Source organism: Rutilus rutilus (genome assembly GCF_951802725.1).
Source record: "Rutilus rutilus genome assembly, chromosome: 6".
Lineage (NCBI taxonomy): Eukaryota > Metazoa > Chordata > Actinopteri > Cypriniformes > Leuciscidae > Rutilus > Rutilus rutilus.
Window position 1 is genome coordinate 38113277 of NC_140214.1, and position 15192 is coordinate 38128468.

Here is a 15192-nt window from a genome sequence, read left to right on the forward strand (position 1 = left end):
ATAGCTTTCTCCTTGCGTAACAGAGATTCAAGTTGCATTTCTTAATACTGTGTGTGTGTCTCTGTATGTATGTATGTATGTATGTATGTATGAATGTGTGTGTATATAATATATATATATATATATATATATATATATATATATATATATATATATATATATATATATACACACACTGTATATTTATTTCTCATATTTTCACATTGTGCAGAGTGATTTCAATGCAAAAAAGTCTTCAATATCTTAATGCATCCCGTCTGAACAGCTAAAACAAGTTGTTTAAAATATGGATTATAATTTAAGACTATTGTTGCCACTTTTACACAAATGCCTCATATGCACAATTAATGAAAATAATTGAACTCCACAAAGAACCAAAACATCCCTTCACACATCGGTTTATGTCAACACAAATATATGGCATCTATTTCTAAACTATTTTAACCTTCCCCATCGGTTCCCCTTGTCAAACAATAAAACTTCACTACTAATTTTAACAAATTATCCAACATTAATGATCAATCGGAATGTTAAATTATTTACTTGAAAATTTATTATTTGCGAGTGATGGATCTGAATATTAACATTTGCTCAGACATCTTTGGGCAACGTTTTTTCTTATGAGTCTGTAGACTAAATAATCTGCTGAACCTCCTCCCACATAAAGAGCACTGGTATGGTTTCTCTCCAGTATGAACAACTCTCTCATGAATTTTCAAGGATTCTGACCGAGTGAAACTCCTTCCACATGAAGAGCACTGGTGTGGCTTCTCTCCAGTATGAACTCTCCCATGAATTTTCAAGGATTCTGACCGAGCAAAACTCTTTCCACAGTGTGAGCACTTGTACGGTTTCTCTCCAGTATGAACTCTCAGGTGTACTTTTAAGGAACCGAATGAAGTATAGGTCTTCCCACAGTCGGAGCAAACATGAGGTCTTGCACCAGTATGAATACGCTCATGCTCTTTTAAATTGTGCAGTCGTGTAAAACTCTTTCCACATAAAGAACAAAAGTGAGGCTTTACACCAGTATGAGTTTTAAGGTGCGTTTTTAAGCCTGATGCCAAAACAAATGTTTTGTCACACTGATCACAGCTGAATGATCTCACATCAGAGTGACGGCGCAGATGAGTGGTGAGAACGTTTTTGGATGTGTAACTCTTTCCACACTGTGTGCATGTGAATGGTTTTTCTCCAGTGTGAACTCTCATGTGCACATTTAAGTCCTCTTTGCGACTGAAACTCTTTCCACACTGAGAGCATGTATACGGCCTCTCTCCAGTGTGAACTCTCATGTGCACATTTAGGTGTCCTTTATGTATGAAACTCTTTCCACACTCAGAACAAGAGACTGGATTCTCTCCCGTGTGAATTCTCATGTGTCTCTTAAGCTCTGATTTATATGTGAAACTCTTTCCACAGTGAATGCATGTGACCAGATTTTTTCCAGTGTGAATTCTCATGTGTTTCTTAAGGTCTGATTCATGCACATAAAACAATCCACACTCTGAGCAGGTGAAAAATCCTTTAACACCAGATTTTCCAGATTTTTTCTGTGTGAAATTCTCTTCAGTCTTTGAAATGACTGCATTTCCATCTTCATTTTTGAAATGATGAGGTTTTTCAAATGGATGTTGTTTATCTTCGTTTTTATATGTCAGTTTTCCATCTTCATTTGTTGAATGATGCTGTTTGTCTTCATTCACTTCCATAAGGTCTAAAATATACATTAAATTCAATTACAAAAAGGACAAATGAGAAACAAAGAAATAAAGTTAATTATTAATTTAGCACAAATCTAGTTTACTACTTGAGTTGGGCTGCCCTCGACTAAAGATTGTTGTAGTCGACTAGTAGTTCATTTAAGCCATTAGTCAACATGTTTATATTAATAAGCCATAAATCATAATAATGTGCCTTAAATTGCCTACAGTGGGGAGAACAAGTATTTGATACACTGCCGATTTTGCAGGTTTTCCCACTTACACAAGCATTTAGAAGTCTGTAATTTTTATCATAGGTAGTACTCTTCAACTGTGAGACGGAATCTAAAACAAAAATCCAGAAAATCACATTGTATGATTTTTAAGTAATTCATTTGCATTTTATTGCATGACATAAGTATTTGATACATCAGAAAAGCAGAACTTAATATTAGGTACAGAAAACCATTGTTTGCAATAACAGAGATCATACGTTTCCTGTAGTTCTTGACCAGGTTTGCACACACTGCAGCAGGGATTTTGGCCCACTCCTCAAATACGGACTTTCAGCTCCCTCCAAAGATATTCTATTGGGTTCAGGTCTGGAGACTGGCTAGGCCACTCCAGGACCTTGAGATGCTTCTTACGGAGCCACTCCTTAGTTGCCCTGGCTGTGTGTTTCGGGTCGTTGTCATGCTGGAAGACCCAGCCACGACCCATCTTCAATGCTCTTACTGAGGGAAGGAGGTTGTTGGCCAAGATCTCGCGATACATGGCCCCATCCATCCTCCCCTCAATACGGTGGAGTCGTCCTGTCCCCTTTGCAGAAAAGCATCCCCAAAGAATGATGTTTCCACCTCCATGCTTCACGGTTGGGATGGTGTTCTTGGGGTTGTACTCATCCTTCTTCTTCCTCCAAACACGGCGAGTGGAGTTTAGACCAAAAAGCTCTATTTTTGTCTCATCAGACCACATGACCTTCTCCAATTCCTTCTCTGGATCATCCAGATGGTCATTGGCAAACTTCAGACAGGCCTGGACATGCGCTGGCTTGAGCAGGGGGACCTTGCGTGCGCTGCAGGATTTTAATCTATGATGGCGTAGTGTGTTACTAATGGTTTTCTTTGAGACTGTGGTCCCAGCTCTCTTCAGGTCATTGACCAGGTTCTGCTGTGTAGTTCTGGGCTGATCCCTCACCTTCCTCATGATCAATCATGATCATTAAATGGCTTTCCTGAGGTAAATGTAACATTATGTGACATATTGTTCTCCAGCTGTTTTACCGACCTCTTTCCGCGGTTGAAAAACACTGATTGATCGATATTATGTATGAGGGATATACATTTCGGTAAGTTGTACTTTATCTTTCAACATACTTTTTGTTCAGTCGTGTTTATGGACTAATTAGTAGTAATTAGTGTCAATTGCGTGAGTCTCGTGCTGAAAGTGGAGAGTTAGCAGCCCTGCATCATACACATGCTCTATTTAATATGTACTGTATACTTAGATTATTTGAACTAGGGCTGGGGTAAACGATTATTAATTAAACGATTAGTCGGGCGATTATTTTATCGATTAGTCGACTAATCTAACGACTAATTGGAATTATTTATCCTGTCTGTTATTCGCATATCTCTGTTGAACCGTTACTCCGATGGATTTCAAACTCGACAGCTATCTGGGCACGAGTAAGTGCAGTGCCAAGTTTGACGTTGTTTGGATGAGAAATGCAAAAGATATGTTAAATATATCGGTAAAAGAAGCACTTAGAAGGTTGTGGTTTAAAAATAAACATTCTGACATAAACACACTGCCAGCTACAATGTTTACTTCTGAATAATATAGTATAAATGTGATAAATCCTTTTTTTTTTAATGCAATTAATCCATTGAATCAATATAAAAGTTATTTTTCACATTGAAACTGTTGAAAATACACAACAAAGTAAGTTGATCCACATATGACAGCCTCTGAACTCAGTCAATACTAATCTGGACTAAACATAGGCTACATTCAATCAGCCATCGCTAAGAAATACCTTCTGAACGACGGCGACCTTCTTTTTTGACGGCGATCAGCTGTAAAATGGCTTTGGTCCTGCTCGGTTTTCGTTGACTGAGTACAAGAATTTAAAGTTTTTTAAAAGATCCCCTGGGGTTAACGTGTCAGCATTCGACAGAAGTTTGACGCTGTCGTGTGAGAACAAGAACAGTCGGCATTTCTCTTCCTCCTGCGTGCCTCATCTTCTTAATCTCCTCACGTAAATGATTAGATTTCGATGGCTTACGTTTCTTCCCTACGGCAGAATCCACCACAGGTTCATCAATGCCGTCAAATGTATTATTTTTTTTGTTTGTTTGTTGATCAAAAAGTGCAAAGTAGATAAGGAAAACTAGGATGCCGGTTGTCAGAGCGCCACCGTTACTGTTTACAATGCGTGGAATGGTGCGCTGTGATTGGTTGAGCGGATTTATGGCATTCTGCAGAGAAAGGAGACTGGCGTTTGTCGCGGTTTGGAAAGAAAGGGAGAAAACATGGCACAATAACACGGCGGGCGGTGTGTGTGTGGCGAGCTGTACCTCCGGGAATGGTGCAAAAAAAAATAAAATAAAATAAAATAAAGAAGCGTCGACGCAAAAAATATGACGGAATACGACGCGTCGACGTCATTGACGCACCGCTACAGCACTAATTTGAACCTTTATGATATGATACACGAATGAATGGAATAAGCACAGCAAGATCGCAAACAGCCGCGTTACATCTCTGCGCGTCATTCCCCATTAATGGTAAATGAATATCATGATAAAAATCAATTCCGACTGATATGGGGAAAAAATATATATATTCACCATATCGCCCATATCGTTCACTATATGCTACTGCAGAGATGACGAGTCAGCATCGTCAACTTCATTCTAGTTTACAATTAAAATGTCTCCTTTCAATTTTTTCCGACACAATCATAATCATTATTTTTGCCAGTGCTTTGCGGCAAGCTTTGTACGTGCGTTTGAGCGCGAGGCATAGGGGGAGAGTGGGGTAAGATGGGCCAGTCCCTTTATCTTGGCAACCGTACACTTTTATTGTCATGTGACCACATATTTTGGAACCACCCATTATTTCTGACTGTGAAAAGGAGAAACACATGGGTATGAAGGACCAAACCTGCAGAAATTAAAAATGAATCATATTTATTTTATCAAGTTGTTTATTCCTTTATATATTTTCCTATCATCACATTTATTTATTATTTTTTTATTTCTGCAGGTTTGGTCCTCCATACATGGGACATAACAGCATCTGTAACATAACAGATGTATTGCAAATCTCTCTCATTTCAATGTGATATTATGCAACTGGTTTATTTTTATTTTATTTGTTTAAGTTTATTTGATAGGAACAATGCAGAAGTAGGCTACACCAAATCCTTCTCTGATAAAAACTAGAAGATGCTCAATCATATATATATATATATATATATATATATATATATATATATATATATATATATATATATATATATATATATATATATATATATATATATCTTTCCACCTGTAGTCCCTAATGGCCTAACATGTTCAACATTGCAGAAAAATTACCATGCCAAGCACATTTTGCCTACAAAGTTTATTCGTTTCAGTGACATTCATTCATTCATTCATTCTAATTCCGTTTTTATTTAAAGGGCACCTATTATGACTCTTTTCACAAGATGTAAAATAAGGCTCTGATGTCCCCAGAGTGTGTATGTGAAGTTTTAGCTCAAAATACCCAACAGATAATTTTTTACAGCATGTTTAAATTGTCATTTTGTGGGGCTCAGAAAAACACGCTGTTTTAGTGTGTGCCCTTTAAATGCAAATGAGCTGCTGCTGCCGGCACAGGGGGCGGAGCCTCACGAGCTCCCGTCCAGAACCAGGACAATCTCATCTGATAATATCAGAACAGAAACTCTCAGTTGCGGTGTTCATTTCGACTTGGAGTTGGACAATAATGCCTACAGAGTCAGAGGTATACTAACAGGTATAGTTTAGTTTAATTTAGGGGTGACCCCGAATAGTCGAAGATTCGATGCTTCGATAGGAGGAGCCTGATTCGACTACCGATCTCATGGTCGAATCTTCGCAGAGGTGTTATGAAACGAGGATCATGCCCCTTTGGCTATATGAGGGCGCTCAATTTCACATATAACTAGCTTTTATATAAATACGTTAATATTCAGCCTATTATGATAATGCTGTATATAAAAATGTGCAAAGAAAGAAGCTTTTAATAAAAAAAATTTAACGTGCGTGAATAAATCCAAACACCCCGTGACAGATTTAAGTTTCACTTTCGATCCGTGACCGACAGAGGAGCGTCTTCGCGGCAAGGATTTAAATCTTTAACAATGTCTGGGATAAGAAAATCTAAAGTGTGGATGTACACCATCAGAAAGGATATTATTCTCCAAGGCTGGATTTAGCATCAGGAAAACCATTATCGCACTTCTGCCGGCCAACGTTAACACGTTTCACGCATAGACTGGGTTTCACGTTAGAATGTATTTTATCCGCGCGCACAATTTGAAAAGACTCCAACGGACACAGTCAGAGTGAAAGACTGGATTTGTTCTCTCGATCAGGTAGGGTACAAGTGACTTCAAAACTTTTCAGCCCGGTCTCATTTGATTTTTGGATGCTGTGAACATTTTTAGCTAAAAGACTGCCTCCAGTTTAGCATTTATTGTTGTTTCTGCAGTTAAAAAGACAAAGTTGAAAATTCTGGCTACTATCGTTATTTTAATTATTTATTTATTTTTATTTTATTTATTAATCTGTCAGGGTTATCTAATCTAACTATTTGTGGCTTGTGTTTTGAATATATGTTCCCCTGCACTTTAGGCATTTTGCACATATTTGCTCCTCATCTTGTGACTTGATTCTAATTTATTTCGTTTAGTATTTTTTTATTTATTAGAAAGGTATAGGCCTATTCTGTTCTAAGTTAATTTTAGTAAATTAATTGTTTATTTTTTCGGTGCATCTATGTTGTGCTGTAGGCTGGCCTGCTCGCACAGGTAATTTAGCCGATTTAATTTGATTTGCATGTGAAATGCAAATCCTGTCTGCAGTGTGGCTTTTCTGGAGTTATGTTATTTCTTAGTTTTATTGATCCAAAATGTTTTTATACATTTTCTTCTATATCTTTGTGTGATTTTCTGTACATCGCGGCTTTGAAACGTTAAAGCCCCGCCCCCATACACATGATTCGACTATTAGTCGACTATAGGCAAGACATGACGATTCTGATTCGACTATGAAAATCCATAGTCGGGGACAGCCCTATGGTTATAACTGATTTGTCATCTGCTTTTATCCACTATTAATACAAGCCTGCTGTAGCAGACCCTGTCCGAATGATGACCAAAATACACTGATGAGTTCAATGAAGTTTATTGTACATCACACAAAAGATGAAGCGTTAGTTTTACTCCAGAGAATCACAGTAAGAGCTGAATAAACACAGTATAAGAAGTGCGCATTAAAGTCTTTATATACACAAAATAACACACCTTTTCAGTGGGTGCTTAATAAACTGGTAAACCTTATATCCGTAAAACGACTCCATGAGCTGTCATAAAGTGCGCGCTCTCACTTTCATTTCTGCCGTGGTCAGTTACGTTAGACCTGTCGCTCTGAAGACCGTAACCTGGATCACAAACAGTACAGATCCATCCTCGAGTAACAACGAGAGTAAATGAAGACTGCTATGTTCATTCTTACATCCAACAACAAAACACCTCAATCACTTAGGAGACATTCTTGTCTACAGCTGCTCAAGCGTCGAAACACTGGCGGACTGTGTCCAGCTCACTCAGGGTGGGTCTATGCTCAAACTGTAGTGTCAATCAACAGTCGTGGGAGGGGCCTGTGCAAAGTTACGTCACATTGCGCCGAATCTGAGAACAGCTTGTTCTGAGACACTGCTTATGATTTATGGGGATTATAAAAAAAGCACTGGGTGGATTTTTATCATTATAGGGTGGTTGTGTACACACACTGCCAACACACATTTATGTTCAAACACCATGTAAAAGTGAATTTTGCATAATAGGTGCCCTTTAATTTTAGTCAACAAACTCTGTTTAGTCTTTTTTTGGGAAGGTTACAACTTTTGTGTTTAACATATTGTTTAAGAAATGCAAACAATTAAAGATATTGAAATGTAAACTTAATTTGGTTGGTTCTATGTTGTTTAAGTTAGCTTTAAGAAAAGAATTACAACTATTTGTACATGGAAATTTTGATTATTAAATTAGTTTTTATAAGAGTAAAATTATCTTTAAAATTTATTTAGATTCAGATAGATGGCCAGTTTACACCCTTATGGTGCAACTTACCCACTGACTCGGATCAACTTACCCCTAACCTGGGGTAAATTGAGCCACAGGAACTTTTTTTTTTACAAGAAGCTATATTTTAAGAACCCTTTGTCAGATATGTATTCTGATAATTTAAAATGATAGGAAACATCATGAAATTACTTTAGATACTTTCATTGCACTTCTGGCGATTATCTTGAGGACCATACAAGTAAAAAAATGGCTCATCTTGCCCCACTCTCCCCCAATATTTCACCCTGGTATTTTTAAGTTATTAAATGAAAATAAAAATGCGATTAGTCAACTAATGGCTTAAATGAACAACTACTAGTTGACTAGAAAAACCTTTAGTTGGGGGCAGCCCAAGTATCTAGTTTTAGATTGTTCTGTCAGTTTTCATCTAAATGTTCCTCTTCAGTCATTAAAGAGAATGAAGGAAAGCACCAACCAATTTGTTTCTCTGTTTCTTCATCTTTTACTCTGCAGGGTTCTTCCTCAAACTCCATTTCTACAGTAGTTCTCCTGGAGTAATTCCTCCTGATGCTGCTTCTCCTGTGGGAAGATGGGAGTATTCCCAGCAATTAAACTCTCATGAACGGCTGTGGGAGCTTCACTGACTGAAGGTGTGAATTGTGGTCGCTGTTGCTCATTTAGCAGATGATCATCACACTTACAATCACTCTCTTTTATCCAGCTTAAAGTGTTTTGTTCAAACAACAGTTTAGAAGTTCGGTAAAGGCAACATATTCACAGTTTCCAACTTCCCTGATCAATAACTCATGAGCTAAACATTGTTAAAACACAAACACCTCCTTCTAGCTGATTTTTATATTGCATTAGATATGATTTATATGCATTAAAAACTGTTTACTAGGTTTCTTTACGTAAAATGAAAACACAATATTCACCCGTTATGTAAAAACCAGTCAGTCAGTAACGAGTTTACGTTTCAAGAGTAACGTAATCTACAGCACCAGTCTATTCATTTCTAAGTGATTCACTAAAACTGACTCGTTTAATCTTTTGGATTTAGATTTCTCCTAATAAATGATCAAATGAATATACTCACCGTCTGAAACACGCCAGATTTAGAGCAGAATGAACGGCTGTGTCCCACTTCTCATGTTTATGTTCCCTTGAATCCCTTCCCTCGCTCACTTCTCTTCTTCTTCTCATACACTCGGGTGTGTTTCAGTGCTTCGGTTGCACGAGCGCCTCTACTGGCGGAAACTAATATTAGACTATCTAACCTTCATAGATTAGAATTGATACAAGAAAGATAAAATCTGAAATCTTGTTTGAGATCCTCAGATATGTTTGATTTGGGATAAAGATTGGAACTTCAAGTTAGAAGTTATTACCTTCTAGACTCCTTCTGCTGTGTGTTACTGATGTTTTTGATTTTTATATACATTTTGACTTAATTTTAAAATTTAGATGTTTAGAAATTAAAATAAAAAAATTGAGGGTTAAGAGATATGAAGATTTATCTTAAAAACTCCAAGTATAATAATTGTCAGAATAAAAAAAAAAAAAAAAAAAATTCTGGTTAAAATAAGTTATTTTTCATTACTTTTTTGGACTAAATTGTCAAAATATAACATTTAACCATATATTGTAAGAGCCTAAATTGTCTTAAACCTTATCTTATATTGTAACTAGACAGCAGCTGTAAAACAAGTATTTCACAGCTGAATAGCCACAGACACAGACCAAATTCAAATTCAGTTTCATCTTCTGACAGTGATGTGTGTGTTAGAGTGCATATTATGAGAGGAATCGCCTCTTTAAACATATAAAAAACCATTTAGTGTCGTGCAGTGATTTTAATGCAAAAAAAGAGTTTTCAATATCTTAATGCATCTAAACAGCTTGACTAAAAACAAGTTGTGTGTGAAATGAATAATGATTTAATAGACCATCTTGTACAAATTTATTAAAAAAAATTCTCAATTAAAGCGGGTCTCAGTAGTTTCGGGATTTCTTCGCTGTATTCTCGCTTTTTGCTCGCAGGTTTCTCTCTAGAGCTCCCCCCACAGCTTCGGAAAAGATATTTGACAACACTGTTGTAAAAACTCGTTGGCGATTCTCAGACACCAGAGGCTAGTAGATCAACGACATCAAAGCAGATGGGACATTCTTTAAAACGTCTTCTTCATTCGGGTTCGAACAGCGTGAGGGAGCGCAATAATGACGGCATTTTAGCAGATTTCTTTTGGCCGTAAATTGGTCGTAAGCAATTGTTTACATCGCGAGACCTGATATCACGCGATACTTCCTTATGCGCCGGCTCAAAGTTGCAAGTGCGGATTTTCTGCTCACGGGCACCAGGGGGGTGCGAAACGACCACCATTCAACCCGAAATAAGTAATATAACCATTCCAATGACTCCGAAGCTGTTCAGTTAAGGTAAAAAAGTTACTTAGTTCACCTTTAAAGGCTTTAAGGTGCCTTCTTAAAGGAATATTTCACCCAAAAATGAAAAATGTCATTGTTCACTCTCACCCTCATGTTGTTCCAAACCTGTATGACTTTCTTTCTTCTGTTGTACACAAAATAAGATATTTTGAAGAATGCTGGTAATCTGACAGTTGACGCGACTCATTGACTTCCATAGTATTTTTTTTTCTACTATGGTAAAAAAGGCTTAGTTTACTGATAGTATTCAGCAATAAATTTTATTGATAAGTGAACACTCGGATTAACCATTAGGGCAACTGGTCACTTGCCCAGGGGCACATGACATCTAAGGGGCCCTGACAGGCGCGGAGCTCAGTCAGATCCAGGTAAATAAAAATGTTTTTGATAATACAATTTTCCAACGGTAAACAATTTTTCAATAATTAGCCTATTGTAAATGTGATTTGTTTTTTTCATGCATTAAAACTCTATCCTAATAATATTAATAAGAACATGCTAATTCGTCTCTTCAGTTACGTCACGCCAGCGCCCAGTAGGCTAGTAATTTTCTTCTTCGCGCAAATATTCGGATTTTAACTAGCAGCGCCCTTTTTATGTTATTACAAAAATGGCTTAACCGCTATCTATGATGCATTTAATAAAGAAAAACGTCTTGACAAAGATGACGGGACGCCGTAACAACTTGACACTTTTGTTGTTTGAAAAGAAAACGAACAGATAGGCTAAGTTTATGACGATGTGAACATATTCAATTCAAAACCCAGACGACTGACTTGTTTAAAACAAACATCAGCCATACAAGGTAAGCTATGGGTTTTTAGTCTGGCCCCCCGTGGCATGGTCATGCAATATTTTTTGCTTGTGATATATTTGTGAGCAAGGGGTTTTCTTAAATGTAGGCTATACATAGAAGCCACATGTGTGGCAGGTTGCCAATACAGGGCTCAGACATTGCAATTTCTCTTCGTGACATAACTTAGTTGTTTGACAGGACTCGGGTCTCTCTCCTGCTATGTTTTTATTTTCCTTTTTCACATGCTCCCTCTGCAAGTGTAATTGCGCGTCAACGCGGACAACGATGCAGAAGTATAGATGAAAACCAACGCGTTGCCTACAGCGTAGAGGCTCCGGCGTAGGTACGATGCAGCAGTATAAATCAGCCTTTAGCCTCAGCCCTGTTGGTGGCTCAGGACTCGGCTGCCCGACTGTTTAAAAGTTGATTTTCAATAAATGCATTGTTGATTTGAATTCCTCGCTTCTGTGTCCTCTCTGTTGCAGAACCTGACAGTGCATAGGTTACTTTAAGCAACCTTGATATACCCAAGTGCTAAAAAATTTATTATAAATAAAAGGCATCAAGATTTAAATTAATACATTAGTTGTAAATTAAATATATTTAAATACAAATACAAAAAGAAAAGAATAATACATTGACTTGGGTATATAGGCATATTATTTGCTCTAACGTTCACGCATTCTGATGGCCTGAGGACAACAGAGATATACACATACTCTTGTTCTGAGGTTTATACTGTAGCCTTGTGTAATTAAAATGTATTAAAGCTGAAATCCTAAAAAAATTCAAATAAAACATAGTCTAACTTTTCCTAGGCACACTGGCACGAATGATGCGCGCTCGCGTGCATGTAGCAATAATACACTTAATAATAAAAAATTTCGGTTTGTTTCTCGTCAAACCCAGTATACATTCAGAACAAATATTGCACGATTTGCATGGGATTATTTTATGACATTTGAATGCTTTTTTTTTTACTGCATGAAAGCGCAGCAAGGATTTATTTATTTTTTAAATGTAGGCTATTATGGTGTTCCGAAAAAATAAGGTAATAAGGCTTTAAAACAACATCAAGGTGAGTAAATAATTACTGAATTTCCTTTTTTTTGTGAACTAGCTGTCCCAAAGACAGTCACAGAAAAATAGTGAAGGGGTAAATAAACTTTAAAACAGATAAAATACATCGTTATAAACGCAGTCCTCACTTTCCTATTTGTATGCAGATTTTTGCAACCCGTTCGATCAAAATATTATGTCAAATAAATCACTTCAAAAACAGTGTGTAGCTTCCTGCGCAGCGAGCGAGGGCGAGCTGTCACGTCGACTCACGTGACTTGACGCGCTGAAATTTGAAAACGGTTGGAAGATGGAGAAGCAGTTAAGCGGGAGCGCTAAAAGAAAATTAAAAAGAGAAAAGGAATTGAAATTAGTCGACAATTTGAAACATATTCCAAAAATAGCCACATTTTTTACTTAAAATCAGTGCTCTCTGTGAATAGGCAATGATAATGCTGAAATCCCTCCTTCACCTGTGGCCATAGAAACAGCTAAGGTTAATGTTAGTGCTAGCAGTCAGGCTACTACCACCAGTGTGGAAGCTAGCAGTGAGACATGGAACAGCAGCCAAGAGCAAGAGGACCACGAGCATGAACAGCCTCCACATCATCACAACGAACACACAAGTCCATCTGAAGGAGCTGAGACAGCCAGCAGCTCCAGCACTGGCAGCACCTTCACGCTCCCATCAGATCCGGCACTATGGGGACCCCTGACAGAGACGCTGAGGGAGGAAGCGATCCAAAGAGGGCCCGCTGCCTTCCATAACCGGGCTACCAGGTACCAAGCATCAGTGAGGGAGTCTGGGCTTGGGTTTCAAACCCGCTCCCTCACAAATGACCTACTGAATTGCCGTCTTCAAAACAACAAAGTTGTACCAAGAGAATGGCTGCTTTATTCACCATCTACTGGCTCTGTTTATTGCCATGCCTGCAAACTCCTGTCACCCCAAAGCCGACAACATACCTTCATCAGCAGATTTAGCGATTGGAAACACTCTGAGAGGATCGGGGATCATGAAACAAGTTTGGAACATAGACAGAATATGTTGTCTTTAATGCAGAGATCCCAAGTAGTTTGCAGAGTGGATGCTGCACTTGTCCGACAATGTGAGGCAGAACAACGGTACTGGGCAGAGGTACTCAGGCGTGTAGTTACTGTCATCAAGTTTTTGGGAGCTAGTGTTCAGAGCTGCAGTGTTCAGAGGGGACAACGGACTTTTGGGCTCAGTGCATAATGGGAATTATCTGGGGATATTGGAGCTTATTGCACATTTCGACCCATTTTTAAAGGACCACCTTGTGAAGCATGGCAACAACGGCAAAGGTAAGCCCTCATACCTCTCCTCCACTGTGTGTGATGAGTTTATTGCATTAATGGGTGACAAAACAAAGCAAGTCATTGCAGATGAAATTAAGCAGGCAAAATATTTCTCTGTTATCGTCGATTCCACCCCAGATCTTGCGCATGTCGATCAGCTGACATTTGTATTCCGATTTGTTAATGCAAGTGGAAAAGTGGTTGAAAGGTTCATAGGATTTGAGCCCATCCACAGCCACACAGGCCTTAGTTTAGCTGAATCCGTGATTAGCATGGTGCGAAACCTTGGACTGGACTTGGTGAACTGTCGTGGGCAAAGTTATGATAATGCTAGCAACATGTCTGGCAAGTACAACGGACTCCAAGCTCAGTTAAAAAAAGAAAACCCACTGATCCACTATACACCTTGTGCCGCACACTCCTTAAATCTTGTAGGTATTAATACAATGGAAGACTGCTGTGCAGATGTCATCTCTTTTTTTGAACTTCTACAGTCTCTGTATACATTTTGCAGTGCTTCAACCCATCGTACGTGCAGTTTTGGCTGAAGATAACTGGACATCTACTGGTTTTGTTTTTTGGCAGTGGGTAGTGACAGCAAATTTGTGTGCATTGCTTTGGACATGTTCTGCAAATTTTTGAGTTGCCTTTTTCCAGTTTCGGAAACCAGTTTTGACAAATGTTGGATCTGCATTCTTGGCCAAATTTTTCATTTTTTTCATGCCCAAAAGCTTGAGCACAGAAAAAAACGTAGGATTCCATTGACTCCTGAACTGTAGTGGAGCCAAGGAAATTCACGGTACCACTTTTCTTGGAACCTTAGCGTTTTGTTGGTGAGCTGCTGCACTGCAATGAGCTTCGGATTAGCGTGGTTGGGTTCAGCATCCTGCTTGCCTACCTGCACTTCTTCACTTGCGCCTGTTCCCTGTCTCTCCTATGAAATATGAAAATGTGCTAGCCTGTTTCTGACATGAAATAATTAAAATGAATGACCTGACCCTTTACACAGCGCATACCTGCAAATCTGAGCTACTTCTCCCTATCTTACCCTCCCTGTCTTTAAGCAGCTTCACCTCATCTTTTCTCTGATCTGAAAGCATGGCACAAATAAAAATAAACAAAACTTCATCACAACTGAAACTATATTATAACAGTCAATTATTATATATTATATCAGGGCCTGACTCTTTGTTTCTCTCCCACCACACAAGTGAGCAGGTAAATAATATGAAACCACACCCATGTGATGATGTGACCATGTTAAAAAAATATTCTAAACAAATAAAAACACGCACTTTGGCTCCTACAAGAAGAACATTTAATTTGATAATATTCAAACTGTATTCACTACTTATCATGTACACTTCTTCCCTTTTATCACCAACAAATCAAAATCACCTGGCCTTTCATACATCACATGACCTACCTGTAACGTTGTGCTGCTACTGCTTCTCCCTATCTCACCCTTTCTGTTCTGAAGCAGCTCCACCTCATCTGTCCTCTGATATGAAAACGACTGAGTTATG

At 38.2% G+C, this 15192-nt stretch overlaps 1 protein-coding gene across 1 annotated transcript; it reads right to left on the reverse strand.

Annotated features, from left to right (window-relative positions):
• Positions 1-425: 425 nt before the first annotated feature.
• On the reverse strand, positions 426-9249 carry LOC311292406 (uncharacterized protein; the record flags this gene model as incomplete). Its single annotated transcript, XM_084412074.1, has 3 exons — positions 426-1717; positions 8522-8625; positions 9143-9249. 3 exons carry the CDS (start codon positions 9247-9249, stop codon positions 555-557), a joined length of 1374 nt encoding a protein of 457 aa, XP_084268200.1. The 3' UTR covers positions 426-554.
• Between the last annotated feature and the right edge of the window lie 5943 nt (positions 9250-15192).